At 42.1% G+C, this 26517-nt stretch overlaps 2 protein-coding genes across 2 annotated transcripts in view; both read left to right on the top strand.

The window, feature by feature from the left end:
- The first annotated feature begins 3007 nt into the window (after positions 1–3007).
- On the top strand, positions 3008–20972 carry LOC310854714 (stereocilin). The gene is made up of 29 exons (XM_083759387.1): positions 3008–3896; positions 4689–4713; positions 4964–5522; positions 5945–6698; positions 7748–7908; positions 8017–8079; positions 8184–8309; positions 8793–8959; positions 9044–9230; positions 9463–9587; positions 9676–9808; positions 10120–10302; positions 10824–10862; positions 10959–11138; positions 11805–11954; positions 12491–12549; positions 12635–12758; positions 13003–13085; positions 13171–13306; positions 14411–14619; positions 15392–15482; positions 15591–15771; positions 16464–16633; positions 17016–17171; positions 17296–17438; positions 18941–19089; positions 19189–19286; positions 20489–20636; positions 20877–20972. Exons 1-29 carry the CDS (start codon positions 3023–3025, stop codon positions 20963–20965), a joined length of 5562 nt encoding a protein of 1853 aa, XP_083615513.1. The 5' UTR covers positions 3008–3022; the 3' UTR covers positions 20966–20972.
- A 1040-nt stretch (positions 20973–22012) lies between these two features.
- Positions 22013–26517, top strand: part of furina (furin (paired basic amino acid cleaving enzyme) a) — a gene marked incomplete at its 3' end in the record, with an annotated part of 96500 nt that continues 91995 nt past the window's right edge. Inside the window, exon 1 of the mRNA XM_083759590.1 lies at positions 22013–22169. The remainder of the gene's footprint in view (positions 22170–26517) is intronic.

Genomic DNA, 26517 nt, shown 5'->3' with positions numbered 1-26517 from the left:
TCTAGCTCTAATATTGAACTATTCTCTTTTTCACAGTGTGTAAGTTTCTCAAAGCATTACAAATATCTATGACCCGTCTTTAATCATTTATGAGTATTTGATACGTGGAAATGACCACAAACCATTACTTAAATCATAACCACCAAAGTGGAAAAAGCAGCACTCTAAAATAAAAGACTGGATCAGATGAAATTTCTCATTTTATCGAGAATGCTACTGCGTTTTGGCAGTCAGCCTTCCTCCATTACTCCATTACTTCTGGACATTTTGCTTCAGACAAAGAGCAAATCATCCATTTGAATATGTATACTGACTATGACTTGGTTATGACTTTGTTATCTGATCAAACCTGCATGAACAGAGATTTATGTGGGGTTTTGCACAAATTATGATCTTACAGGTCTGATTTCGAGTGGGGCAAGGTCTTATTGTGATGTGAATTCTACATTTCTCTCCTCAGACTGGGGGGGAAAGTGTGCCATTTCAGGATAGCCTATCCTGCTTTGTAGTCATACATTTCTTTTGTTGGTGTAAATGGAAAATGTTATTTTTAGAGTCATAACCTATTTCAAAGAAAGGATTTGTCGCACAGCTTGTAGCCATGATGCAATAACGTTAATATTTTACTAATGTTTCGACACAGTAAAATTGGTCTTCTTCAGGGTATGAGAGAGTCATGATAATGACCTAAACTAACCTATAGTGTTCTGTCCAAACCTCCATGAAAGGTACCAGATATGCGTAGGACAGGAGCCAAACATGCAATCAAACCAGTATTGAAATCTCAACAGCATCTTTGTGTGTTGGTTTTCTACAGCTGATATCTCCTATGTCAGAGAGAGAGAGAGAGAGAGAGAGAGAGAGGAGCGCAGTCTGGGTGGGGGATCCAGTTTCTCATTGAATATTCCTGCAGCCAATCGAGCCCTGCTGCACTGAGTGACTGCTGTTCCCTGAAGTATTAATAATACAAGAGGAAGTTATTGTCCTGCTGAAGGCCACCGCAATACACAGCCAAAGGAAAGGAGTGTGGGGGGAACATGTTTCAATCAACCCTCTAGGGTTTCAGGGCCTGCAGACAGCGGTCTGACACTGGGGAGCCTGCTGCTGTGCTCCCTGTAAAGAGCTTGATTGTACGGCTGCAGTGCCCCAGAGGATATGTGTCTGAACAGTGACAGCCTGCAGCGTCTTGCTGTCCCCAGCTCAGTGGGTAAGACTACACCCCCGCAGAACCACAGTCACAAATTGACTCCCAGCTTGAGAGACAACTCAATTGAGAATTTGTCAGTGGGAGACAGTGGACACGTATAGAGAATAGGGGATTGATTAATATGATCCAGATGTTCAGTTTTCACCTTGCTTGACAAGTTATCTGACAGCAGTGACCTTCATATTGCTTCATTTCGGACCTGCATAGATTAGAAAAACTAACTATTTTAGAAGAATCCTTATACTGTAGCATGGCATGACAAAGTTTAGGAATTTAGGGATATATTCTGATCTATACCCTTTAACCCATTTTGGGGCGGGAACCCCTTTTGGTGTTAGCATTATGTTATGCTTTAGCTGTTGAAGAATAGCAGATCTACAAGCTCATAGTGCTTGCAGGTCTGCTATGTTTGAAAAATCGAAGAACGACTGACAGAAACATAGGTTTTTCAGAAGACATTTTTAGAATCTGATCTCAGGTCAAAATGGGTTAAGATGCTGTGTGAGCTCATGCTTTCTGCACACCTATCTTCTCCTTTTCGATGCATTACTACAGGAGGTGGTGATCCAACACATGCCGGCCAGCCAGATTACTCATGAAATATGAAGCCATGCATCTAAATGAACCCCAGAGACACGAGAGCAAGTTCACAAAACAGAGAAAGGTACGCAGAGAGTTACAGAACACAGGTAGGAGGGGGCACTGAAGGAGAGCGAAATGGAGAAAGGAGAGATGGTGAAAGAGAGATCGACTGCTGGCGCATGATATCTGCAAGTTCAGAGATGTTGACAAAGCCTTTAAAGGATATTTAACAAAGTGAATGGGGAATAACAGTTGGTGAGTTAATATTTATCTGTCTGCATTGCACTACTATAGTTTTATGGGTTTATTTTTATTTTATTGTATTTTTATTTATTTTATTATTAGTATATATTTTTAATTTGATATAAAATCATACCCACAACATTAGATGTATCCTTAATTGGTGTACTTGTTTAGTTAAATCTACCCTGGCAATGAAATACCTATGCATGTCTTAAATTTAAAAGGGGTTTTCTGGGGCACAGCTAATCTTCCATAAGCCCCAGCTTTAGTAAAGTATTCTGATGAGTTAATATATTGATAAAATGTATATATAACTAGAACTTGTATTATTGTTATTTTTTAATGATTAACATTGGTTAGACAACTTCACTTTAGAGAAAGTGGTAACGTGATGTAGCCTAGCTGTCATTAAGGTTTAATGTCTCCTCTGCAGTGAGACACCGTACTCCATGTCCACACCATCGCAGAAGATGTTACAACAACTCACATTTGAATACAGATGTGACATCACTGTGTGTTACTGTTTGTACTTAGTGGTGTGAGAGAGAGATGGCAGAGAAAAGGCAAGGCATGGCAACTCTTAGATTCACAAGCATCATCATTTGGCTTATGTTACTGGAACAAGCATATCCTGAGAGGACAGGTGAGTGCACAACCTAAATAAATGTACATGCAATATGTTTTACACGAGTGTGCGTTTGTAATATAATGGTGCTATTTTCAGAAGGAAGAAAACGGAGAGAAGCATCTTTCAAGGAGTTGATTTCAAAATGGAAACAAGGAGGTGAGTGGAATCCTCTGAAGGACTCACCGAGCCCAGATACAGGCCAAGACAAATATGTCCACCCTTGGTTGAGGAGCATCATGGGGGGTCTTGAGACACTGGGCTTTATGTCGACCAAGAACTTGGGCCTGCCCTCCCTGAACAAGCCTGTGGACAGGCACCGGCTGTCAAGCTTCCTCTACAACATCTCCCTGTACCTCCAAGAGATGGGTGCGGAACTAGAGGAGAGACAGACCTCATCTGTTGAGCAGCAGCTATGGGAAAAGGTGCTGCAGTCGTTCATCCAGTCTGAAGGGAGCGCTACATTGAGCCAATGGAACAATGGTCACATTCCGCCTAGACCCAGCGTCAGACTCCAAGACTGGTTTTTGTCCTTGAGAGGCAGCCCTCACTGGGACTGGCTACTGGGGCTGTTGCAGAGTCTCATCTCTCTGTCCGAGCGCCAGCCTCTGAATCCCTATTTGACTTTGTTATCTCAGAACTGGAGGACAGTAAGTGCTGTGCTGGAGGCAATGCTCCAGGCTATGGTCAGTGGAACCTATGGTCAAGCCAGTGCGGGGCTTCAGGGCTTCATTTGTGCACTGAAGGGCAGTAGTGACTGTGCTTTCAATGTCAGCTGGCTACAGCAGCTGCTTCTGTATTTAGAGACCCGCAACTGGAAGCCAGTGCTCAGTCTGCACCCAGTGGGCGAAGGGGAGGACTCAAACAGGGGCTCGTCTGTGTTTGGACGAGTAATGCCCTTCAGGTTGCCCCCTGAGGCTATGAGTGAGGGCGGGTCTCCTGAAAATGCTTCTCTGGGAGACGCATGGGGCACAGCGGAGGATCTAGGGTACATGCAATCTTTACTCTTGCAAGCACTGTCACGCACAAGCGGGGAGAGGGCTGGTCACATAGCAGAGAAAAATCCTGAACTCATGCAAGGGTTGGATGGTCTGAGGAAGGGTCTCCTGCACAGAGTGGGTAGTTCCGTCTACAGTAACCTGAGGAAGAAAGTGTCACGGGTTACCATGGCACTGCTTGATGATGCAAGCAGCTATGTGGACGTGCCACAGCCCAGCCCACAGGGAACATGCTCATTGGGTGAGTATGTGGTCCACTTGGCCTTCAAATTATAACATCACAAACAATTCAACTTGAAATGCTCTTTCTCTATGGAAAAAGGTAGCAATGTTGGCCATTCTCTGCATGCATTCATTTTCACGATTACATCATGAATACAATCTAACAAGTTATTTAAGAAAGACACTACGGTAATACACTCGTGTTACAGTGGAACAGACATTTCAAACAAGTATGACGGAAAAGTGCCAAGAATACAATAAGTTTGACAGAGTTCAGAACAATCCAAGTGCCACAACACAACACTTGAATGCTTTAGATGTATTCTAAAGATTGTTATAAGAGTGAATGAAACCTTTTACTATATTCAAAGCTATATTAACTGTTACTGCCTGTCTTTATTGGCCAGACCTCTCTTGAAGAAAGACAATGGGGGTTTCACAAAACACATCACACAATCTCCATTTTGTCATTATTAAAGCATTTTAAACCTTTCTAAATAGCAGGATTATTGCTGGTCACTTAAACAATGCAAACAATAAAGATACTGTGACTGACACTGCTTTAAAATCATTATGTCTGTGTTGGTCATTGAGAGGATCTGTCTTACCCTGAATCCCATGACTCGGTTAATCTCTTTACCCATTCATTGATGCCAGTAACACTATCCTGGGCATTGTTAGCCATGTGGTATGCTGTTACAGTGCATCAACCATAACTGTATGCTAGGGCATCCAGGTGCGTCCACAATTCAGTACTTTTCTTCCTCCGTGATTTTCTGTTAATACTTTTCTGTCGTTTGTCTTTTTAAAGGTAACCTCAGACAGCTGATATTATGGTAAGATATACTCACTCACACGCACACGCACGCCACGCACACACACACACACACACACACACACACACACACACACACACACACACACACACACACACACACACACACACACACACACACACACACACACACACACACACACACACACACACACACACACACACACACACACACAGAAGGATTGTTATAATTAAAAAGTCATATGATCTTTCATGTTACTGTCTTATTTGTCCACACTGTACATACTCAGGGGCATCAAACACAATGTAACATGGAACACCCAGGCTTTAGGCTTCACCTCCCAGGGTCTCCCCGCCGCCCCTCCATTCCTGCTGTCCTGCACGTCCACCGGGGGCGATGGAGCGAGGTCCAGACCACAGCGTCCAGCCCCAGCATCCCACCCATCCTCCGAGGACCCCCGGCCCAGGCCTCGCCACTCCCGTTTCAAGCAGCGAAGGACAAAGGACGGAGGCGGGGGTGCCACAGATCACCAGGAAGACGTGGAACCCTCTCCCTCGACAGAGATCCTGGAGGCAGCGTGCAACTCCACTATTCCAGGTTTGACGGGAGTCTCCAACTTCACCGTGTTTCTGTACTGTAACCTGTTTGAAGTGGATAAAGGGTCAGAGCCCCCTTCGTTGGGTCAGATGGACCTTGACCTACACGCCTCCTGTTCAGATGCTGCCTGGTACCTGTCCGCTGCCGAGGAGGACTTCATGTGGGTTCATGTTTGTAGTGAGTTCTTACCCCACGAGTTCAACAACACAGTGTGTGCCAATTCCTCTTTCTGGCTGCAGAGAGCCCACCAGGTGAGATTTATTTGATTTGGTTTAAATCAAATATTTTTGCAATTGAGGGTATATGCGCGTGACATCATCATCATACCCGGAAGTATGCAGGAACGCCTACGGAGTGGCAAAAACGTTCTGGCCTTGACAGCCCATACATCCAAACGGAAAAGTCCTATATCTGATTGCATTAAAACGACGTGAAAAGGACTTTGCCACTCACTTTATGCATGCTGCATACCCTCTATCTATTCTATACCATGAAAAAACCATCTAAATTCACAAGTACCTCAAATAAGCCACACTAAAAGGTTTGGTAATTGGTATATTTACTGTATGTAATGTGAAAGCAAGTGCATGCAATATTCTGTATGTTGATATTGGCTTTCAGTATTCAATTGATTCTTTATCAGTGCCATAAATGCTAACTTAAATCTTCGCAGGCTGCACTGACGAAGGACTATCGTTATTTAAACCAATCAAGCATAGACGACCTGTGTGTCCAACTATCACCGGAGACAGTGGAGCCTGCAGGGGGGAGTCCAGGCCCTGATGAGAACTGCTTGGCTCAGCTGGGCAGCAGGTCCCTCAGTGCCCAGGATTTCAGACGATGCTTCCTGCCCAACAACTCGGCCATGATTTGGGCACTATGCGGTGGGGGGGAGTCCCCTGGATCTCACCACATCGTCCCGGAGGGAAGCTGGGCCACTGAGTACTGCTCCAAGATGCACAACGCCTCCCATGGCAACACCACTGAGGAGTATGAGGACATCTGTCACTACAGGAAGTGGGATTCTCAGCATTTCACCAACGCCACCCTCCTGGAGCGCTGTAGGCAGACGCCCGGACTGAGAGAGTACGTCTGTCACAACGTCTCACTCTATCGCCAGCAGTTAATACCCATATCGCACCTCTACGTCTTCTGTGCTTATCTGGAAGCAGAGCTGGAGAGCAGGAAGTGCTTCCTGCAGAGATTCTTTGACATGCTCCCGGCGCCGTATGACTTCGACACGTCACAGCTGTGCATGGAGGCGGGCCCGCTGCTGATGGACGCCGTGGAGAGGCTCAGCGCGTGTGAGGTCGACGACACTGAGAACGGCGGCTGGCTAGCGGCCTTGGGTTACCTGCTGCGAGTGCTGGACTTCATGGTGGGACTCTCTGCGGGCCTGGAGGAGGGCGAAGGAGAGGCCAGGCTAGGTTCGAGCCATAACATTTATTTACCAGTGGTGTAAAGCAGTGCTGTTTCATGTCAAGGACCCCCAAATTGACACTAATTGGCCCACGGAAACCCCATTTGAAAAGATATGCCAGGGACCCCCTTAAGAGAAGACTTTTACGGCTCTAGCTAGCAGTGATTCTCAACCTGGTTAATTTCAAGGACCCCCCAGTTTGACATGCATATTAGTCTACAGACCCCCATTTAATGTAATTTCTATCTCTGGGACCCCCAATTTATATTGTAAAATCAATGTTAATGTAACTCTGAGAGTGTACAAATTTGGTTCCATTTGTACACCCAGTTACAGACTCATAATGGTCCATTTGGTTACAAACTATCATTTAGCTGGGGACCCCCTGGAACTCCCTCAAGGTCCCCTGGGGGTCCCCGGACCCCACTTTGGGAACCAGTGGTGTAAAGTAACTAAGTACATTTAGCCTACTTATAGTACAATTTTGAGGTATTTGTACTTTACTGGAGTATTTCCAGTACTTTTACTTCTACTCCACTATATCTTGGATCCAAATATTGTACTTTTACTCCACTACATGTATTTTATACTATTGTTACTTTGTAGATTTTGATTATTATTACAAAACCTACATTAACCACTTCAGCCCTTACTGTATACATTTCGGCCGTTTGAAAATAGGTACAAGCTCTACAAGCTCACAATGCGTCGCATTGTGAGCTTGTAGATCTGCCATTTTCCAAAATAACTTTATACATTTGAATACGTGACATGGGACATTCTGCATATTGAGTACTTTCTACTTTTGGCACTTCAATTACATTTTGATGCCACCACTTTTGTACTTTTACTCAAGTACATTTTGAATTATGTACTTTTTCTTGTAACAGAGTAATTTCTATATTGCAGTATTGATACTTTTACTTAAGTAAAAAACCTTGAGTGGTACTTTTTCCACCACTGACATTTTCAAAAGTGCATTGGGTCGCACTTTCAAAAGTGCATCGTCACTTTATTTGTATTATTTATTTATTTCCTCTCCATGACTTTACAAAGGTCTGAGCCAGGCCATACTGCTCTCCAGTCTCCTTGACAATAGCTCCTTCTGGAGCACGCTGCAGCCCGAGGCTCCGCTGAGCGTGCTTCACACCGTGGGGATGTTTCTGCGCCGAGAGCAGAACCACACTGTCAAAGAGGATCTACTAAGCTGCTTCAGTGTAAGACAGATGACACGCACGCAGGCAGGCACACACGCACGCACACACGCACGCACGCACGCACGCACGCAAGCAAATAAAAATGTTTCTTTCCACTATCACCATCAGCCTGTTCTGTGGGACCTCATTCAGCAAGAAGACAACTCATCTGCCCTCAGAGTTCTGATGCAGGTATTTCACCATAAAGCTCCATTACTGACCACACATTACTGTGTTACAGATATCACCTGCCTTTGGATTCAGAGCAATCTTTTATTTATTTTTTATCTCAACAGGAGTATCTCCAAATGCCAAGAGAGAGCATTCGCACTCTAGTGATGTCTGCTGAAAAGGATGCCGTGAAGCGCTTTCTATCTCACGTGCATCAAAGTTGGGACCAATTACAAGTTGAAACCACCCAGGTTTGCTTGAAAGATGATTCACATATCCTCCTTCCAATCAATATCACTATTATTTCAAACCTTTGCCTCGACTCTGATGAATGAAAATAAATCAATTGAAGAAAAAGAAAAACAAGTTGCAGAAGTTTGTCGATCGACACTATTTCTTACGCTACCATTGAAGGACCAATGATACCAGCAAAGTCAGACTATTCGATTTAATTAAAAGAATATCTATTGTTTATATATTGTTTTAATTTCTCAGCCATACCAGCAACCTTTAAATATTGTTGAAACTACAAACCTGTAGGCTGTTACTAGGTTTGATTGATTGATTGATTTATTTATTAAGAGTTTGCAGTGTACAAGTACAAAAAGAGTAAATAGCTAGATAATATAGCAGGTGCAGTTGTACATGTTCAGTGTGTATTCCAATGTTTCCATATGGTTCTTGTTAAGTAGTGAATGCTTCATTTGTGTCCTCTCTGTTATTTTCTCTCCCAGGCATCTCAAAAAGAGTTACAAGCCATGGAAACGATGACAGCAGCCTTCATTCAAAAGTTCCCTCGTGTTACCCCAGAACTTTTCGTGGATCTATCTCAGTTCATCCCCTTCATGTCCGTCTCTGACATCATGAGCTTCCCAGCATCCCTCATGGTCAATGATAGTGTGTGAGTTGCTGTGCCTAAAATGTCAATTCGTTTCTGACAGATTTGAAGATGCCGTTGCTAATACATTCTACATTGTGCTCGAAGGTTGCTGGCCATTCGTGACCATAGTTCGGAGATGAAGACCCCACAGAAACAGGCTTTTTTAAAGAGACTTCTCCAGTCAAATATGGTTGGTGATGTCTATACATGGCCTCCATACTTTCTCAGTTCCATCCTCCCACTACTCCCATACCTACCAGTCAGTTATTTTCATCAGCTGACACCACAACAGGTAAGAGGCATCTCTGCTATTGTTAAAGTCACAATTCATTAAGATAATCAGCAGAAGGTCTGCCATCTCAGGAACGAGGAGTTGATAAACCACTTCCATCCTGGAGTCCCTATTTTGGATATGGCATTGTAGTTGAAGTCTTCAAACTTCAAAAATAGCCAATCTACAAGCTCACAATGCGTCCCAAGTTGTTAATGCCACTCAAACGCTGGGTGTTGTATCTCTCCCTTAGCTTGGTCCTCTTGTGGAGGTGTTGGGCAACATCAGTGTTGATGGCACAAGGGGACGCCATGTGCTCCGGACCCTGTTCAATAGCAATAGCAAGAAGAAGAACCTCACTGGCGATAGCATACTGAGGTAGGTCCTTGAAACTTGACACTCTAGTCTACTCTATGCAGACCTATTCCCATTCATCTAATATAATTGACATCATTTACATCTGCAGGTTGGGAGTTCTTCTGTGTTACCTCGATGCAGAGGATCTTTGGCCATTTCTCCAGGCATCACCTGTGTCCTCTGCTCTCTGGCAGCAACTGGCTCAGTGCATGTCTGATGGACTCATCAGTCCCAGTGGCAGGGTAACAACCACAATGCGCCACAGACCCTAAAGGTCCTTGCAGATCGACTGATGCGTTTCTCAGGGGGGAAAAGGGCGCAAAATTGCTGAAAAACGCTGCATGAAGGACCTTTACTGACACATTTTGCTCCTTACAACATAATAATAATAATAAGGATAATAATACATTTAGATGGTACCGTAATGTACAATTTTCGTGAATGTCATTTTTGCTCAAATATGCTTTTCTGTTGTACATTTGTTAAATGATAAATGATACATATTTTTTAGAAGTGAGGGTCTCTAACCCTTTGAACTGTGTTTTGTACTCAGATGTCCTCTTGGTTGATACCAGCAGTTCAGACCCTGAATGTCAGCAGCCTCTCCCCTGCAGAGTTATCTTCTCTAAGTGGTCTGCTGCCCCAGCTGGGAGCGTCCTTCTTGCTGTCACTTCCCTCACAGCAGCTGCTGGACCTCCTCTCACAGCCAGGACTGCCTAGGTATTCCACAGCACAGGTCAGCAGGAACTCTGATATAAAGTGATAAACCCTAAAGCAGTGGTTCCCGAAGTGGGTCCCGGGGACCCCCAGGGGTCCTTGAGGGAGCTAAATGATAGTTTGGAACCAAATGGACCCTTATGGGTCTGTAACTCAGAGAGTGTACAAATGTACACTCTCAGAGTTAAATTAACAATGATTTTACAATATAAATTGGGAGTCCCAGAGATAGAAATGCTATTAGATGGGGGGGGGTCCGTAGACTAATGCATGTCAAACTGGGGGTCCTTGAAATTAAACAGGTTGAGAATCTCTGCTAGAGCCGTTAAAATCTTCTCTTATGGGGGGGTCCCTGGCATATATTTTCAAATGGGGGTCCGCGGGCTAATTTGTGTCAATTTGGGGGTCCTTGACGTGTAAAAGTTTGGGAACCACTGCGGCATAAAGGATCATATTAACAGTGTTGTCTTCGGTATACTGCAGTATGAACTTGAAGATTAGTAGAACTTATATTATTATTAGTTTCTTCTTCTTCATCAGGCTTTTCAATTATTATCCAAGATCTCACAAGAAACCAATGTAAGTAGCCTACTCTAGTAGATTTTTCTCCTTTTTTTCCCCCCGCCAAATATTCTCTAACTGGCTGTGTTTCTTTGGTGATTCTCTCCCTGCCAGCTGACCATAGGAACACTGTGCAGGCTGAAGCCGCTACACCCTGGTCTTTCCCCCGCCGTGCTGAGTCACCTCCAGTGGACTGAGACCAGTGGAAAGGCCATGATGTGCCAGTGCTGGAGAGACCTGCTGACTGAACTGAGGCCTGGCCAAAGAGCTATGCTTTACACAGCACTGCAGGAGGTTGAATGGGGCTCTTCATGTCTTTCTTTCAGTAGATCACTTTCTGCTCTCACTGTCTGGCTGTTAATAACTTGCAGTGACTCTCACTTATCGTTGTCACCACGTCTTTACCGGAGGACAAAGGGGGGGAGGGGGGGGGGGGGGGTGGGGGTATAGATGTTGGTCGGCAATGGATACCACTTAAACATCGTCAGGCTCCTTTCACATGCAAATACAGATCATATTACAAGACTTAAAAGACCTTGCTTGACCTTACTAAACTGCTACTACTACTAATCATCGATCATTCTGGGCATGGTTAAAGGTATATTCAGTGATTTCACTCAAAAAACCTTAGGTTTCGTTTTTGGCTGTGGGACCCAGCCTTTCGTCCAATCAGGATAGAGAGTCAAAAACGAAACCTAAGGTTTTTTGACCCCCAGGGGTTAACTGGGGACAGGGAGGAACTCCTTATATGGCCAGCACACTCTATAGTAGGGAGGATTATCACCAAAAAAAAAAAAAAAAAGTGATATTTGAATTAAGTGAAATCACTGAATATACTTTTAACTATTGAAAATGAATCCAATGCTAAGTTTGATCCATCTGATCTGATGCCTGTTTTAGGCAGGAAATGTCTATGTATAAATTAATATTTTTTTTTGCTTTCTGTTTTGCATTCCACAGCTTCTTCACAGAGACGTGAAGGACACCCGTCTGCAGCTACAGTGTCTCCTCCCTTTCGTCCCCCTGAGGAAGCTAACCGAAGACGTGGATGGAAATGCAATCCTCCGACACATCAGCATGTATAGAAACATGCACTGGTCTCATCAACAGGTTCACTCACTGTTCCAACATGCTCTTGTGTGACTTGCACACACCAATCTGACTCCAACAGACATGGTGCTATAGCTTGGACCCAGCAGGCTCCCATTAATCTGAAACTCATTGGATATGCTTCAGACGAGCCATTCAGGATATAACTCCATACGCATCAAACTGCCATCAAGCTAATTAGTTTGGATGTAGTACAATAGTCTAGAGAAGGGGGTATGAATGAATTATTAATGGCTACTTTAAAGAGATTTTGTCACAGCCAGCAGTGCATTAGACTGCTTTCATCAACTGTCCTGGGCCAAATTAATCTATACATACTGAAAGAAAAAAACTCTTCCAGCTAGTTTGAAATAATATTATGAGACAGATCCCCCCCCCCCCCCCTGCCATTCAAGGTTATAATTAAAAGCTCAACATGTATTATTGTTAGTGTTTAGTTTCAATAATGAGAACATAGGATGGGAAAGAAAGTGAAAAATTAAATAAAATAAAACCCCAAAGAACAACAATCTAATCTTTTTTCTGTCTGACTATAGGCTCAGCTTCTGTTCAAGAAGGTCCAGGGATTTAGAAACATTACCAGAGCAACTCTTGAGTAAGTTGAAATACTGATCCCGGTGATTAAGTCCTCATTTTGTGGTCATACTGTGCAACAACTACAATGTTTAATATATTTGAAGGAATTTGGGCCATATTGCTGGTGGAATGAGTTGTGAGTATTTGCGGCTCTGGACCAATGAATCTGACTTCCCAGGGTTGCTTCAGTTTGTCAGTCGACAGCCTGGAGGTGTGAGACCTGCTCTGGTGAGAAATCTTTAAACTGTTTTTGAAACTGTTTAAAAACAATTACAAAATAGCTGTTTTATTAGTCATTAGTTGCCTAATGACATACCCGAAATAGGTACATCAGGTTTTATAGTGGTTAAGTTGTTTTAATAATTTGGTGTCAGGGTTATATTCCAAAGAGAATTGATTCATCGAGAATTTATCGATTTATTGAGAATTAACATCTGTTTGAATTTAACATTTGTTTTGCCTTTGTTGCTAGCGAAAATGTATTGTGCAAGAGCTGAGCAACAGACCAGATATAGACCTTGGTAGTCTGAGCTCATGGTTTGCCACAAGATTACCGTAAGCACCAGATACGTATTTTCTGCATATATATTTTATTTGTGAATGCTTTAATCCATATATTAATACTTCTATTTTGTTCCAGAGCAAGGATGATAGAGAATCTATCCAATACATCTCTCAGAGCCGTTCTGGATCACATCCTTGGACACTTTGCTGATTTCCTGAAACTGCCACGTTATAGACAGGAGACTTTAGCAGGGAAGACCATCACTGTTCTGGTAATACAAATAAACAACTTATGTTGTATTACTGTTACAGTACTGCTCTCGTAATACAAATAAACAAGTTATTTTATATTACATACATTGCATTTGCAACATACCGGTAGTTCAGTTGATGTTTTTAGAGGATAATTAGGAATGAAATGTTCTTTATTGGCCATTTTAACATATTGATCACACAATGGGACTCGACTCATGCATGTATTTAATCTCCCGCACGCACGCATGCACGCACACTCACACACACACACACACACACACACACACACACACACACACACACACACACACACACACACACACACACACACACACACACACACACACACACACACACACACACACACACACACAACTTCTTTATCAGATAGACAGACGTCTGTGCACAATGATACGAGACACATGTTCTGTTCCTTCTCATTCTGTTCTTTTCAATGTCCCATATATCCCCTATAGGCACGTCATGTGTCCAATAATACTTATTATATTCTCTATAAACTTCAGAACTTGTCATGTGATACTGCCTGGCGTCAATTAGTTCTCTGCGAGCTCACCACTCAACTGAACCATCATTCACCACCCTTAGTTAGGCCTCACGTAGGCTTCGTACACACATAAAGAACAACTGTGCTGTGCTCTGCCTGTGTTTCATGGCCACCCCAATGCTTTTCCAATGGAAGTCACGTGGTTTGACCAAACAGTTGTTTGATTGCCCCCCCATCACACACAACTGTTTAGTCAAACCACGTGACGGAAAAGCATTGAGGCGGCCATCAAACACAGGCAGAGCACAGAACAGTTGTTCTTTATGTGTGTACGAAGCCTTAGGACCGCATAGAGGGGCAACACAACACAACATACTCTAGCTCACGCACGCACGCACGCGCACACACACACACACACACACACACACAAACACGTATTTTGAGATGGAATACATGGAAAATTATATCTGCTATTACAGAAGTAGTCTCGGACTCGATACCCAGGCTTTTATTTTCGTTCGCATTCGTCTCAAAAGTGAAAGCCTGGGGAAACGCGTTGGAAAGTCTTGTACAGAAGTGGTGTTTATCATTCTTATGTGTCTCCCATCTTATATAGGGCCCTTCACAGGCTGTGGCTGAAGGGAAGATAGACAGTGCCACTCTTGAACTCCTCGGGCCCTTGCTCCCTTTTTTGGAGCGTGATACTTTGGCCCTGGTGGACAGAAGTGCCCTGGTACTGCGCCTTGATGACATGAGAAGCTACTGCCTTCCTCACAAGGCTCTGAAAGATATCGGTGTCCTTATTACTAAGAGGGATTTGATGGGGTAAATTAAACGTATATCTGTTGTGTGCTTATGGAATATAATTTATGTAATATCACACCTGGGTCAAGAATATCTGAGACTAATTTAAACAAAAAGAATAGGCTATAGTCTATTAGAATAGTCTATGTTTGCGTTTTATAGCCTGCCCTCTGTGCAGTAAGTTACTGAATAATGCAACAATGAGTGAAAAAGCCCAGAAGGAAAGTGTCAGATCGGAGGCAGCACATTCTGGAGGTCAACTGTTCATGAACTTTGAAAATGTTAGGCAGGAATGATATTCACTATATACACTGTGAAATTAAATAGGGATGCACGATTAATCGGTAGCATAATCGGAATTGGCCATATCAGCCATACAAATGCCATATCGGTATCGGAATGGTCTCAAAATAATAATAATAATACAGATTATTTAGCTGTTTTCACCAGAAAAAATAAAAAAACATTTAATTTGTGTACTCTCATTCAGTTGTGTAAACACACACACACACACACACACAAAGAAAGTATTGTGCTATTTACTGATTGATGAAATAATAATTAACAGGCTTTGGGCCAAGCCCCGAGCCTATAGGCTTGTTTCCATTGTGGTCCTCTGTATAATATCGGAATCGGTCAGAATCGGTATTGGCAGTTTTGACCCTGCAAATAATCGGAGATCGGTCATAATTTCATAATCGTGCACCCCTAAAATTCAATGCTTGATTTGTCATTGCATGTTGCATGCATGTTGATGTTAGAAGACTAATACTTGTGTTTGTATGTTTGACAGGGAGCCATCAAAATGGGATGCTGGGAATGTAGAACATTTGGGTAGACTAGTGTTTAGTCTCTCGCCGAAGCAAATCAACTCTATTCCACTGGTGAGTGCATGGTTGAAGTTTTTTAAGTACATTTTTAATTGGATTTCATTTATATGACATTATTGCATGGTTTGTAGCATACAATCTTTGTTTTTTCTTCCTGATCAGTCAGTGTTGAGTAAAGACACAGTGGAACAGGTCCTGTTTGGCAAGAATCACTGGGAAGACACGGATGTGGGCAAAGTCTGCATAACCCAGTGTATGGACCATTGGGACCAACAGAACCAGAGAGAGAAGACTCAGAACTTTCTACGAGGGATTGTCAGAGCACGCAGCAGAAGAGCTAAAGGTTCTCCCCACTGATGCATTTTATATTAAACAATTATTTGGACATACTGTTGTTATTACTATTGCTATTACTATCACTGCAGATTTACTGTAATTCAATAACCATGAATTAACTTTTAGTATAGCCTGGCGTGATTGTTTTGGCACTTTAATGTTCACTCGTGAAGTCACACCCATTGGTAGCATGGTGAGATACAGGGACGTGCAGAGAGTGTTAGAGGGACAGGGGCTAAAATCCCGTAAGAGGGCACTTTTGGACAAAAGAAACAGCGAAAATATCAGATCTACAAGCTCACAACGCGTCGCGCTGCGACACGTTGAGAGCTTGTAGATCAGCTATTTTCGGGGTGCAACACAGCACTCTTTAGCTATAGAGATGCGGTGCATACAACATGGATTTCTAAACAAATTTGTTCAATGCAAAATGCTGCGTTCAAGTTCAGGAGACTTCGGAAAAAAAGCAATTCTCTTTAACGCTGCCTTCCGGCATGGCATGGAAAGGAGAGGAGAGGAGGGCATTTGCATTTCTTTCACTATTGTAAATGCTCTATTCGTGGTCTGGAAAGGGCAGTTGTTTTACAGACGGGTAAAAGGGCAGGGGCTGAAGCCCCCGTTGATGTCTGTGTGCACGTGCATGCTCAATTGATTGTTCCATCTATTTCAAAGCACCAAGTTCACTTTTCCTCTGCGTAGTTCCAGTGCCAAGCTGTGCGGACATTCGAGGGACATTCCCTTCAGCTTGGACGTCCCTGCAGCTTAGCCGCATGTCACTGGCAGATCTGAAACAGTGTGTGGAAGTTGTCGGTCAGGACGGCTCACTGAGTTCTGACCAGCGCAGAACTCTATGGTTAAAGATCAGACAGGTCAGTGGTGTTAAACCCCATTCATACTTCATGCATCATTCAATGAAGTACAAATTGTATGAATTGCAATGTCTAAAGATACTATTACAAGCTATGGGAATCAATCACTACAGCACTTCTCTGCATGATCTTCAACAGTGTTTAATTTTCAGTACATTGTTCTTAATTTATGTATGAATGCCTCAGCGTTACAGATCAGTCAATCTGGGGACCCATCGGCAAAAAAAGGAAAAAATATTTGTTTTCCTTTGAGCTCTGAATCTGTCTTGAGAGATTACATTACAGCTGACCAGCTGCGTGAATGAAAACCATGTAATGTTTAACCATCAACACAAGAAAGACACTATGGTTGAGGTATGATCTGGGTGCTCATTCTTACCAGGCCTACAGTCCAGTGAGACACTTGAGCCCAGAGCAGGTGCTGTCTCTGGGTTGCGTGGTGACTGAGATGGGGGAGAGGGAACTGCAAGACACTGATCTCACTGATCTTGGAGTACTGGAACAACTGGGGACACTGACAGAATGGAGCCATAAAAAAGTGATTCTTATTTTTTTTAACCCGACATAGAACTTTGAATTCAATGAGTGTCTAAAAAAACGTATGGCTTAAAATGATTGATGATATTGCCTGTGGTATTTGTAAGCTGTAAGTGTCGTTCCAGATGAGAGCAGCAGTTGTAGGCATGAAGCGGAGGCGAAAGCTGAAAGTCGAGCAGTTATCTGCAGTCGAGCTAGCAACTCTTGGCCACCTGATCTGTGGTTTGTATCCATCCGAGATCAACAGATTAAGCCCCTACAATTTGAGGTCAGTCAAATTCTTCATAATGCAGTCCTTCTGTTGTTGTTCCTTTTTACGTAAGCCCAACATTCCTATTCTGGGGGAAACATTTGGTGAAAATAGCAGATCTACAAGCTCACACAGATATAAAGTGAACATAGTTTAACTCAATGAACACCTTGATGGTAGAATCCCCTGACCTCTCTATTCTTTATTGTATTGTCTGTATGTTATATATTCCTGATTAATTTAATACAAAAGACCACAATGGAAACAAGCCCCTGGGCCTTTTTGTTATCCTTTTAGCATAACATTTGACTGTACTACCTGTACTGTTAATAAGCATGTTAATAAAGTATTCAATCAATCATAAAATCACATTGTGAGCTGGTAGATCTGCTATTTTTGCCAAAGAGATTGGGTGTAGAGAGAAAAACTCACTATACAGGGCATAAGTAATTCAGACTTCAAATGAAATCTAAATGTTATTTTATTATTTGTTCCACTATTATTTGTTGTTTCCTTCCCTGGCTGTACAATTTATTATTGTAAAATACAGCTAAAGTACTGTAACAGTTGCATTGTTGGATAGTGCCATTTGGAGAGAGGCAGTAAAGGTAGAAGAGGAAGAATGAGCCATATGCCATATCTGAGCCTATTAGTACTACTAGTGTGTCAGTGAACCATAGATCAACACTGACCCATTCAGTCTCAACCTCTAGTGCAGGGGTGGGCAACTTTGATGGCGAGGGCCACTATATTTCCATACTCACTCCAGAGGGGCCACAGTGCAAGTTACTGTCGTAGCAAAAATAGCCGACCTACAAGCTCAAAACGTTTTGAGGTTGTAGATCGGCTAATTTTGCTATATTTGAATTGAAAACCTGAAATCTTTTTAATGAATTTCAAATGCATTTAGTTATAGTTATGTTAACGTTATGAACTGTTAACATAACTACATTGGACACAAAAAGACAATAACATGTTAATACTATAGTCATTAAGTACTAGTCATTAAAGCGGGTTATTAACTAGTGACTAGCGGTGAGTAATTAAAGCGGGTTTGGAATTGTAACAGCTGAAATCAATACTATATCAGTATTCTGATATTAACATGCGGGCCGCATTACGTGAAGGTGGGGGCCGCATGTGGCCCCTGGGCCGCCAGTTGCCCACCCCTGCTCTAGTGTATCCCGTTGATCATTGTGCTCTTCAAATCAAAGATATGGCACAAAATTGCACACCTTTACTGTTATTGCAAATATAGCTCACTTTATTGATAGCCTGCAGAAGTCATGATTGCTACTGTATTATTCCACTCTTCTGCATTCATAATACTAACACATATATTAAGAGGGGCTAGTGCCAATTTCATACTTTTTGAATGTCATTAAGACAGAACTCTTGCTTAAATCTCAGGCAGGTCTGACTGTGGTATTAAAACCCAATTTATACAAATTGTACAAAATGTGTAGCCTGATCAAAGCTATTGAATATTACAAATCCTGAACCTATCATTTAAATGACAGCATGGCAGCTCTATTCCTACGGGAGATAGCCTTGCCCTGTACAGAACAGCAGATGGAGGCGTTGGCAAGCCGTCTGTCAAACCCAGATGCCTTTGGTCCAGTCAGTGCCTGGGGACCAGAAGTATTCACTGAGATTGGTACCTTGGCAGGTATTTTAGAGCAACTGGCTGCATTCTTTTGAGATTTGATGTGAGAAACATTCATGAGTATCATGCAATCAACACTCATCATATTGTCTGTCTTTCCAGTGGGTCTTGACGACATGGTTCTGTCAGCTCTGGTACAAGAGCAAATTGAGGGAATCACCCCTGGAACTATTACCTTGATTCCTCCAGAAAAGATGGCTGTGAGTTTATACGGTGTGGATTTGCATTAGTGTAGCCGTCTAGAAGAGGTGTGTTTCAAACTGCTTGACCGATCAGCGCCATATTTCTTGTGAATATTGCTAGTAGGACAGTGAAATGACAATTTAATTTTATCTCAAAAAAGAAAGAAAAGAAAAAAGTCCATTACGGCATGAAGAATAATGTACTATAAAAACTGGTCAAACATTGGCCAAATTGTCATAATCCAAACATTTCTGAAAATTGCAAATCAACAGACTCGGAATTGTGAGTCGTTGTGAGCCTCATTGTGATCCGTTGTTGATCTGCTACTTTCACAATATTTATCTGTGGAACCGAGTCAAACTAAATGTAATGCCTCAACTCCTATATTACAAGTGCTGGTCAGGGTGGGGGGTCCCCAGTTAAAATATTATTGTTTTGGGAGGTGAAAAGGGCGAGAACCACTGCCATAGCGACCTGATTTCACAGACTGGTCACATGAAGTCTGTCATGATCATCTACACTGGAGCCATGCCATAACCTAGCCCAAACATTTAGATTCTCGTAGAGGTTTTTTTCTCGATTCTGACTAATCAGAATCGGGAAAAAAAACCTCTACGAGAATCTAAATGTTTGGGCTAGCCATAACCCATAATGGATCACGATTTATTTCGTCAGCAATGTTATCTCAGTTAACCACATCCTTATACTGTTGTATTAACCCTGAGAGTGTAAAATAGGATTCTGCGGTGTAGGCCTATTTCTGAATCCCATACTGTTGGTCCCTGTCACTGCCTGGGCGGACCTCCATGTGCCAATATGGATTTTCCAGCTGCAGGAGAGCAAAACACACGTGGTCTCCTCCAGATCCCGTCCCTGCTGAACAGCAACAGACCAACTAGCAGCTGTCACTAGAGCAGCAAGGACAACGATCCCCGAGCGGCTTCCCATCAGTGAACACAGCCAGGAACACAGCCAGTTGTGTTCACTGGACTATGAGCGCCCGGCCAAGCCGGAGGCACCATTGCTCTGCACTGGATCCGGTTCTCTGGTTCTAGGTGGTATTTTACTTTTGGGAACACCCAGATGCCCCCAAGAACTTGCTGTGTTTTTGTGTGTGTGTTTGTTTTTTTACTAGTCATGATGATTAGCACGAGTCATACATAAAGTACTTTATGTCCGCCTCATGTATTATTGAGTATTTGTGTAATGTGCTTGCCAGGTGGTGTTCAGCGAAACTCAGTTGTCTTGGCTGAGTGTGGAGCAGGCCTGGGCAGTTACTGAGGAGCAGTGGGCAGGGCTGGACAGGGGAAAGAGACTCGCTCTTACCCAAGCTCAATACGAAGGAGACATCCTGTACGAGTCGAGAGGTGGGCACTTTCAACCTGGCATCAGTTGTTTATGACAGCTACGCCTTCCTCCCCGAGCAAAATGGCAAAATCTGCATGCTCACAATTGGCACTTGCTCGCATCATGACTCGTTGTGAGCTAGATCAGCTATTTTTGCTGTTTGTTACAACTTTTCATGCACTAAATATTCACAGAGAATGGACATAATTTCCATTAGCGCTCTCCATATGTGTTGATGTTCTGTTCATTTACATTCACAGGGAGGAACTTTGCTCCAGTTGCATTGAACACAAACAGCCTCACTATATGCTCATTGGCTCTGTGCCTTATGTTATGGCAACTATTTTAAAATACACAAACTAATTTGTATTTATTGTCCTTTGATGTCCAAATGGCATGGACACACATTTGTACTTAAAATAAAGATTTTTGAAATGTGTTACATAACGTATGTGTGATGGTTTTGTGATGATTCACTCCTTGTTGTGCACTGCAGCACTGCTCACCAAACTAACATTTGTTATTTAATAAAAAATGCGTCAGATTTTCTGACGCATTTTTGCACAGCAACAATAAACTAAATTGATATAAACTGCTGTGCATATTTGTGTAGCATAATATAGATAGTCTTATAAAGCTGAAGAAATTATTATGCATTGACAATCCTAACAAAAAAGCCACCCTAAGAATACTGATGCCAGGGCCCGGTTAAATGCTTTATTGAAGCACTAAAAGAACCCGGCCACAGACTGTATAGACAATGAGAAAGTCTTTATAATAACATCCTTTAGTGAAAAATCCGCTATCTGACCGTGGCAATTTTGTGACAATAGATGGCGCTGTTAGGACGTCTGAAAACTGGAGACAACATGGATGACTATGGATCCCATAGTCCAGGTGGATTGTTGCGCGAGCCGTGATTCGCTAGTTTTTGTTGTCACTGGTAACTGTCCATTGACAGCAGTTTTTAATAAACATGACATGTCAATTATTTTATGATCGACACAATACAATAAATAACGCTGATGAAAGCAAGCAACATTCACACAGTAGTTAACGCTAGCTATATATATATATATTTTTATTTTTTTACAATAATTAATTATAAAGCCTATAGAATCAAGCCATTCAGGATCCTGGTGGTGATTCATGACCATAAAACCTTTGATTCTGTGATTAAAAAAATAAAATTACTTATTTTTTTTATGGGAAAATGAATGGCCCATTTTTCAGTGGAACCCGAAAACCACGCCCACACTGCTGCTCAAAAAAAATCAGTAGTTGCCTTGACAACCAACCGTCCGCGCTATGGGACGTATGGGCGGCTCCTACGTTACGTTTGCACATCGCCGCCGCCGCCGTGGCGTGACGTATTTCCTGGGGGTGGTACCGCGGACCACTCAGCTGTATAGTGGTTATCATGACTATTTATAGTGTTCAATTGGACGTTATCTTGTCCCACTCCCACTGTGTTTATTACCGTGTCACTGAGGAGGGGGACACTAGACACAACTAGCCCCGGGAGGACGGACACCATGTAAACGGAACCCCGGGTAAGTTTCAACATAATGCGACTTGAAGTTTCCCCCGTAATTTAGTTCTTAAAAGGTGTGTGTGGCGACTAGTCGTTTGCCGTGTAAACGCCTCCGTAGTTGCCTACCTACGACGGCCGTCTCTCGCCGAAAAGAACGGGCTTTATTGTTTACCTTGTAGGTTTAAGTTGTTTTGGGCAAGCGACACCGCTGTTACGATTAGGTCTCAATAAGCTTTTAGCAGCTTGTTGTGATCTCCGTTCTTCTTCTTGGGCTGGCTGGCCCTGGTGCCGCTGGGACTGGCCGAGAGAGAGGAGCGCGTGTTGTCCAATGTATTGATCCAGTGATCAGTCAATGTTGTTGTTGTTTAGTTACAGTTACACTGTATATATCGGCTCCTTATGGACCAGTCAACACGCATGCTGTGAGGTGGTGACGTCGTCTGTCTGTCTGCTGCAGAAATACCCGCCTGATGATCTGTCTGTCAGTCATCAACCAGCCAGTCAGTAAAGAAATATTATGATGAACTTAAGTGGGGGTTTCGATCCTCGGAGGTAGGATCGTGGAGGAATGATGATGACAGAACTGAGTGAGTGAGAGGAAGCAGTGAGGAGGACATGTGAGTGTGAAGTACATTGTTGTATCCTGTTGCTGTCATATAACGACACAAGGAATACACTGAATACAGTTCAGTTGTAGCAAGCAGAGGGAAGGACTTCTCACAAACATGCTAGTGAAGTCTCTAGAGGTCCAGCCAAGATATTGATGCAAAAATGATGTTTACATGAGGTCAGTCAAGTTCTTTAAAGTAACTCCACCACCCTATACAGACAAACCTGTTTGACGCTTGTTGCATTTTGCACTTGCAGAGTGAAGTTTTTCTTGTTTCCGAACTAAACTGACTTGTTGTTGCCTAGTAACACCGGCGGCCAAGATGCTTTATGTGTGCGATATAGATAAATAACTGTATATTTCACCCGGAACATGATCCTAGTGATCTATAGATGGATGGGGCATATGCAATTCCTAATCTAGGTGGATTTTCGTAGTAGCTCTAGAACTCCGTAATGCTACTGTTGGCCTAGTTCTCACCAGAATGTCACTTTGAATGTGCGTTATGTAATTGATGTTGGGTGTTTATTAGCTAGCACCCACACAAATGCAACTGCTGCAGTGGATTTGTTAAGGTGTATTTTATGTTGCCTTACAGCCAGGGAACCATGAACTCTCTTAAAAGGCGAAATGCTGTCTGTGTAAGCAAACTTTTCTTGTTATAAGGCAAATGGAGCATTGATGGGCTGTGGGGAATAGGGATTATGAATGTACTTAACATTGGTATATGCTAATTAGCAAGAGCCGCAAGGAATTGTTCCTAGGCCGTTGCTCAAAAACACTAACAAACGGTATACAGGAGGATTTGTTTGTAGGTCTATATTAAATTAATAAAACCCCTATCTTTCATTCATTTTTCAGTATTCCAACATGGTAATGTGATATACAGTATGAGAGATGTTATAAGAGACATGTTATAAAGACATGTAAATGACACGTATAAACATGTTATAAAGACATCTATGTTTTGCAACCCCTGTACAGTATGAGCTTTAATGCTTCAGTTTGAAAACAAAGTTTTGGTGGAAGAATGTGAAGTCTTTAGCTTTACAATCACATTATACAACTGACTATCAAAGTCCAGATCTGAGTTAATGATGGGGAAATGCAACATTTTCAGTTGTGCTGAATTGTAATGGAAGGTAGGTCAGAAGGTTGACTAACTAAAATAATCTGAAAGTGAAAAGTTTGGCACCAGTCAAAAGCATTGGGTGCTGAAGGCGCTCTTTCAGCTTTGACAGCGATAGTCCTGTGGATATCATTAGGCCTCTGGTGTATTATTTAGTCCAGAGTCAGGTTAATTTCAGATAGCCTTGTCATCATTTTGTATGATGCTGTAGATGCACTTTTGTGAACGCCGGACAGATTTTATAGCTTATGGTGGGAATTCCATATTTGTTCAAGGCTACTAACTGTATTTGTAAATCATTCCCCAGGACTGATGCATTATATATTATGTTGCCGAAGTTGTCGTTAAAGTATGTCTAATAAAAAAAGACTTATTTGCCTAGCTAGCTATTTCATACCATGCAGTAACTTTCCTCCAAAATGTTTGAATATAGACTTGTTTAGCTTAATCATTGGAGTCATGTGTCTAATATTTGCACCTGGCATCCTTGAGGACAGAATCCAGAAAAATATACACAGAGTTGCTTTATTTCACACTTTAAATATTATTAGTGGACCATGGACCATACTTGAACTAAATGACCCAGTGACCTAAGATTATGAGTCAACAAAGTCAGTTACTAGGAAGTCTGAGTTCAAGAGATTCCACTGAAAAGGGAGTCTGAAAGGGAGTTGGAAAGGGAGTCGGAAAGAAGAGAAAGTGTCATCATTAATCGATAAAGTCAAATGAGCTAATGCTTTTTCCTTTAGTATATTATATTACTATAGAGTATATTGCTATCTTGGAAAAATATTTAAAAAATAATTAATCTTAACAAGTTACTGACATTTAGTGGTGAGTTGTTGTGACCTGCAGGGCTCAAAATTAACTTTTTTACTGTGCTACCAATTTCAAAATGAAGGAGCACCAGAAAAAAATTAGGGGCACCCACCAAAATCTAAGGAGCACCGATATGTAATCAATTCTTTTACATTTAAAAACAATAATATAACGTGTGGTTTACAAATAACATAAAAGTAAGTAGTATAAAAATGCATGTCAGAATTTAAAATGTAGTGTCCAGACTTTCTGTCCCTGGCTGTCACTCAAAGTCAAAGATAGTTGACATTGTTTCTTAGGAGCAGCTACAAGGGTAGACCTTTTGTCATTCCATAGTATGTGACTTGCATGTTGACGTTAAAGCCTGCTGAATAGCTGAGTGGCCCGATGAGGTCACAGGCGGAGTCTGTACTTTGAGCCATGCTTTCTCTGGACGTTACGGGGCAGTTTTACGTGCTTTACATGCCCTCCCTTCTCATTTGCACTGCATCCTTTAGTGAAAGAGCACTTCTCAGGAGGAAGGTGAGTGAGATTAACCTACCATGGGGATTGATGTCTTCTGGCTGGGGTATAAAAATATAGCCTAAAATGGTCTTTGTTTTTAGGCTGTCACGACTGTCTGTGACTGTGTGTGGGCTAATTGGCACATTTTTGCAGATACATGCTGGATTAAGTGGCCAGTTTACGATACCAACCCTTGTCTTGAGCCAGTCAAATTTTTAAGCGTACCGGCAATCATTCTTGTTTGATTAATTTACAAGGTGATGATTTGTGTACAATGTGCTAGTTTGAATCTGTTAGCTAAGCTCATTTGAGTTGTTTCTGTATAACATATGTTTGTATGTATTCCACTGCACTCTAAGCGCTTGGTGTGTTGTCTTTAGTCGTTCTAACTTAAGCAAATGTATTTATGAAATATCGAAAGACTAATTGGGAGGTGAAGGAACATTGCAGCTGGTACTACAATGTCAAGATCTGTTAGACTAGACTTACCGGTAGTAATGGCATGTCCAAAAGACTTATACTGTCTGCTTTTTCATTTCTCTAGCTTGGTGCTGTTACGATATATTGACATTATGTCTACACACTGTAAAATATGTGTTAATAAGAGATAATGATAAATAAATAAATTATTATACCAAAATGGTGCACTACAGAGTTGAATTAGACATTAAGATTTTAGAATGACGTTTTTGTCCTTAATACAAAAGCAACAAGCCAATTAAAAGAGAGTACGTGGCCACCATCTGCGTCGCTCTGGAAATTGTTGTGGCAATGTGACCTGTGGGCCGTTTTCACAACAAATGCTGGTTACGACACAATGTTGAAAGATGGCTTTGACCACATCTTACCGAAAGGCTTTTGTATAGTGAAATATTTGTTAAGTCATCCACAGGTGTGTTGTTCCCATCCTTGTCATCGCTGTACACATTTACACAATAGCTTGTTTGTCTTGTAATATTCACTTGAGTTTTTTTTCCAGTTGTTGACAAGTGTCAACTGTTATGTTGCCTTTCAAAGGGTATATAATTATAGGTGCCTATTATACTGCTCTCTCCCTATTATCAAGGTCGTTATTTGACCTTTCCTTTACCTTTTAATGCACTAAGTGTGTGTGTGTGTGTGTGTGAAATGGCTGCGATTTTAACTGATTTATTGAGTTAGTTTCATTTGACCAAAATATCTGACCGTCTGATCTTGTTACATCAGAATTTGCTAACTAGGACACTAAGGACAGACAGAAACTACTATGTTAACTGTGTTAACGTTAATATGCTAAAAGGGATTTTGAGATTGGTTTCCCCATGC

This window comes from Protomyctophum parallelum (assembly GCF_964188405.1).
Source record: "Protomyctophum parallelum genome assembly, chromosome: 2".
Lineage (NCBI taxonomy): Eukaryota > Metazoa > Chordata > Actinopteri > Myctophiformes > Myctophidae > Protomyctophum > Protomyctophum parallelum.
Note: the sequence above shows the minus strand (reverse complement) of the source record. Positions and strands in the feature narration are given on the sequence as shown.

What these genes read in the sequence shown, in the direction of transcription:
- LOC310854714 (XM_083759387.1), top strand. Translation starts at nt 3,023, where the DNA reads ATGGGTGCGGAACTAGAGGAGAGACAGACCTCATCTGTTGAGCAGCAG. An exon ending in AGATCTCACAAGAAACCAAT is followed by an intron (nt 10,863 to 10,958) that starts GTAAGTAGCCTA and finishes TCTCCCTGCCAG; the next exon opens with CTGACCATAGGAACACTGTG. An exon ending in TGCACTGGTCTCATCAACAG is followed by an intron (nt 11,955 to 12,490) that starts GTTCACTCACTG and finishes GTCTGACTATAG; the next exon opens with GCTCAGCTTCTGTTCAAGAA.